General features: G+C 36.0%; 2 protein-coding genes across 2 annotated transcripts in view; one reads left to right on the top strand and one right to left on the bottom strand.

The window, feature by feature from the left end:
* Positions 1-5,000, bottom strand: part of LOC148103569 (uncharacterized) — a 126,586-nt gene that overhangs the window by 1,291 nt on the left and 120,295 nt on the right. The window contains exon 10 of the mRNA XM_087838737.1: positions 488-586. Within this exon, the coding sequence (XP_087694863.1) occupies positions 488-586 (99 nt within the window). The remainder of the gene's footprint in view (positions 1-487; positions 587-5,000) is intronic.
* Positions 1-5,000, top strand: part of LOC118455767 (Fc receptor-like protein 4) — a 103,876-nt gene that overhangs the window by 41,536 nt on the left and 57,340 nt on the right. The gene's annotated exons all lie outside the window — the stretch shown is intronic.

The raw sequence follows: 5,000 nt of genomic DNA, 5'->3' as shown, positions 1-5,000 counted from the left end.
CATAAACATCTTCTAACTCCCTGCGAACATCACTGAGCAGCTCTGGAAGTTTCTGGAGCTTAATTTCAGCTTTAAGTTACCTGTTTCTGTTAGTCATTGTGGAGCCATCAAACAGGTTTAATACTCAGAGAATTCAGAATGAGGAACGTTACCTCAACCTTACCCGTTGCTTAGTTTTGGTATTTGGCTTTCAACTACCTAAACGCATACCCTAGCTTAGCTCCAGTTCCTTGGCAGTACATGTGAATGTGACCTCGTCTCACTGTGTTAGCCTTGCTATGGGCTCCCACAACCCTGAACTGATTAAGCACATGGATGAATGGTCTGAGCCAATCATCAAACTGTCGAGGAGCTGAAATGATGCAACAAATATTGCCCCTGTGAAATGCAATCAAACCTCTATCAGGTCTTTCTTCTTTGCTCTGAACACCCGTTGCACTGTTTTTGTAGTTCTGAACCATGATGGAGACAAAGAAGAGCAGTTTACCTCTTCTCTTTGATTTTTTTCTCTTGTCTCTGATGATAATTTGACCATAACTGACGTCCTCTGTTCGCACTGCTGAGTAGACTGCAGCTGGATCACTCGCTGCACAGTAAAACAAATATTGCAGACATCACTTCAGTGGTACAGTCGTATATGTGCTTGCTGTTACATTAATAAACACACAAAAGGTTTTATGTTTTGTTTTGTTTTTTACTGGCACTAATGTGAAAGTATCAAATAGAACTGATACTAAAGGCTATACAGTATTTAAGCTAACTGACCACAGTGCTGTTTTCATGAAAACATGCTGAAACCACACAATGTAAATATGTTGTGCAACCTACATCATTACCTAGAATGACCTATAACATTCTGTGTTTCTGTTGTTATTTTCATTTCATTGTCTTAGATTTTATGATGCAAAAAGACATTTTTAATAAAATAATGACTGAAGCAGTTGTCTAGAAGAATTCAGGGCTAAAGGTGGGAGTGGAAATAGAGCAGAGGTTTCTGGCACAATCTGACTCCATCCATGATCAGATTGGATCCAAGTTACACCAAGGAGATTCAGGTTACTTTATTTGTAGGTATATTTGTTCTGCATTTGTGAGTCATCCATCCTCACATTCACAGTTTTAATACAGCCATAACAGACAATGATTGCACATAGTACACACACAAAAAAATAAACTGAAACTCACTATGCAGTGTGTTTGAGTCAAGAAAAATTGAATGATAGCTTGCTTTGTTCAGCTGTGGTTCCCCAGTCAGCCTGTTATACGACTTTAACAATTTGATTGAGTGAGGTTTTTTTTTTTCTTTCTTAACGGATATATATCCTAACCATGACACCAAAGACAAAGACAACTGATACTGTTACTTAAAAAGTAAAGAATTGAATCAACAATATTTTTGTTTATGTGGAACTGTTCTAAAAGCCTTCTAATTAAAATAGAAGGCTTATGTGTAGGCTGAAGAAAAATCAACAAACAGTAATCAAGCATGAGAAGCTTTCTCCTTCAGGTGTTTAGCAATCAGGTTCAGCAAGGTTACAGTTGCATCTTCCATTCCTCTATGTGGTCTGTAAGCAAGTTTCATAGGGTCAAGCTTAGTTTGCCTTAAAATCTCTGACTTCACAAGTTTCTCAACTGTCATCACAACCGATGTAGGAGCAACTAGTCTGAAGTAGTGCTGTCAGCGTTATTCTCGTTAAAATGGCGTTAACGCCATAACCGCATTAACTTGGCAAATCTCTGTTAGCGAGTTAATGTGGATCGCCCCGTGCGAAGGCTGCAAGGCGTCAATGCAGCCCCACGCAGGAGGTGATGTTAACGTCATTTTAACGAGATAAACGCTGACAGCACCAGCCTGAAGTGTTTGTCTTTTCAAATTTTGAGATGACGATTCTTAGGAACAGGCAATAAACAGCACCCTTCAAACAATAGGTATGCGCCTGTAAAGACTTTTTAAAAAATATAATGGAATACAGAACTCCATTGTTGAGCAAATGACCACAACTATTAGCAGGTCCATAAAACGTATTCACTTTCATGAAGTGGAAGGCCTATTCGACATCCCCCTGCTTGACGTTAAAGTGCTCAGTATGTTTAAGAATAAACTGCAACTGCTGGATTTCATTAATAGAGTCAAAACTGTTAAAACCAAAAAGAAAAGTCAGAGTCAAATGTATTTATATACCGCATTTAAAACAACAACCGCTGACCAAGGTGCTGTACAATTAAGATAATTAAAAGAAATAAAAACACAGGGAAACATGATAAGAGTTAAGAAAAAGAATCATAAAATTGGAAGATTTGAGTGAGAAATAAGATAAATAAAAGTAAAGACAATGAGGAAGTATGATGACCCCAATCCTGTAGCTAGAGTTATAACTTTAATATATAGAGTAGAATGGATATCAGACTTGTGCACGTGTACACAATTTTCACAAGTTAAAAAATGATGAGCACTCATACCTCTTATTTCTGATATATTTTTCTTGTCTTTGATGATGATTTGTCCATAACTGACATCCTCTGTTCTCACTGCTGAGTAGACTGCAGCTGGATCACTTTCTGCAGAGTAAAATACAGACAGAAGACATGATTGCAGAGACACACCTATATTGACCCTTCTGTTGTTATTTTCATTTCCACACATTTTTGTTCTACTCCTCCTTTTCTGTAGAGTATTCAAATTGGAGAGAATGAAAAACTAATGAACTGCTACATCAGCAACTGCCATTGAACTGTACCACATAAACAAAAGCACTGGGTCACCTACACATCATACCAGCAGGGGGCTCGGCTATGGAAACAAATGCAATGAAACTCCCAAGGGTTCAATGAACAGTTTTTATGCTGATGTTAATATCAAAGAAGGTTTGGAACTCTAATTATTGAGTCAGAGAACATTGGATAACACAATGCATCTCAATGCTCAGTGACCCCAATCTGTAACTTGATGTGGTCTCCCCCTTCATGGGGGAGTTTCCATATATCCTATACTAACTAAGTGCACTAACAATTAAAGCTGATCACAGAATATCTAAGAGGACAGAAATTCCACAAACTGACTTGTTGCAATGGGGACATCATATTTCAGTACTACACTTAGTTCAGCAAGCTCTTTAGAATGACCAATTCCTTCACAGATGTTTGTTTGCAAGACTCAATGTTTGATTTTATACACCTGTGAACGAAAAAACCTTAATTCAAACATTAAGAGGTGTGACCCAATACTTTGCTTGAATAATATGGCTGACTCAGAGTGAATACTAAACACATGTGAACAGTCTGGATGAAGTCATTGTGCATTATGTTCAGATATCTCCACTTTGGTGTCTTCTATCCAACATTGTTCCAGAAGGAACAATGTGGTTTGTTTAAATAAACCACTTCAACTTTGCAAACCTTTTCTATAAGCTGTATAGTGACTCTTCATTCTGTGACAGGTGCATGCATAAGATTCTAGAGTCTTTAGATTTCCCATGAACTTTTTTATATTTTCTCCGAGCACTGCACGGTTTGAGCTTTGAGTGAATTGGTTGTGATGCCGACTCATTTCATGTAGAATTGCATCAAAATGCACCTGAATGCTCTGGACTAGCAAACTAAAACATCTGCTTTAATTAAGTGCATATTATTTTCAGATGCACTGGGAGTGTATTTAGTTTTTCTAACTCTGTTTGTTATTGCTTAAAATAACTTGAACATTTCATTTTCACAGGACAGTACATGACACTTCCTATAATCAGGCACTATACAGTTTTATTTCTTCTAACAGTACTGTGTGAAAAATAAATAAATAAATAAAAAAACTGTTATCAAAAGCTATATGTTAATGGAATGACCACAGAGCTACCAGCTTTCATGGAAACATGTTTAAACAACAGGAAGATGAATGAGCTGCTTAGCCTGTCAAAATTTCACAAACTATTAAATTGTTATCTACCTAAAACTAAAATACAAAACTGGCATGTGAACAACATTGAAATGAGTTTACTGAGGATGAGCTTTGGTGTTTGTACAGACTGTTACATTTCTACAATGTCCTGCATACAAAAACCTGAGTAGCTGAAGTGATTTCATTAGAAACAGGAAACAAAGCAGCCACAGAGCTGTTTGCTCATTTTAACAGATTAGCCACAGCCTCCAAAACAAACAGTCCATCAACCAATAACAGCCTTCACTGTTAACTGTCATGTAAAGACACGGAAGAACTGTGTGATCATTTTTAGACTATCACACAAGTTTTGGAAAAATGTATCAGTGAAACAATTTGACTTTAATATCATTACATTGAATTGCTTAGGAAGCATGTTAGCAACAGCTGTAAAGTATAAATGTTTAAAACTCCCATCTGAGTGATGGGAAATTAGAAAACAGAATTCACTGATATATTTTACGTAAAGACCACTGATAGACACTTGACATCCTTACTGAGGCAACAAAACACAAAGTTTATACAGTCTGTAAGGTGTAGTCAATAACATCTTACAATTTAGTAAAAAGATATCAGTACAAGTAATGCAAAGTAAGATATTCTTCATATAAACATGTACCCAATTTATAATGACATAGAATAAAATGCTCAATGTATGTGTATGTGTTAAAGTGAGACTATGAGTTAACCCTTTAAGACCTACCATAGAACCAAGTCCGCCAGAGCTTATATTATATTTTTACATGTTGTGGAGCCATTTTTGGGAGCATTTCAAGTTGATATACATCAATACAACCATTACAGCCTAGATGTTAATAATATGTCTGCATTAAGTGCATAGTAATTACATAAATTGCAAAAAAGTGCAATAAACTACAAAAAAATTGAAAATCGTTTTTGTTTTTTTTAACATATATTTCTAGTTAGAGAAATTTAAGAGGCTTATCCCTCAAAACTGTAAATACAAAACAGTTGCACAAAATAGTTTCCCACCACAGGAAATTTATTTTGAGTGTCTTCATAGTTTTATTTTTGAAATACACCAATTTTTATACACTGCAGGGAAAATTAA

The sequence above is a fragment of the Neolamprologus brichardi genome, chromosome 3 (genome assembly GCF_056152115.1).
Source record: "Neolamprologus brichardi isolate AB-2024 chromosome 3, ASM5615211v1, whole genome shotgun sequence".
Taxonomy (NCBI): Eukaryota; Metazoa; Chordata; class Actinopteri; order Cichliformes; family Cichlidae; genus Neolamprologus; species Neolamprologus brichardi.
This window is presented reverse-complemented; position numbering and strand designations above follow the sequence as displayed.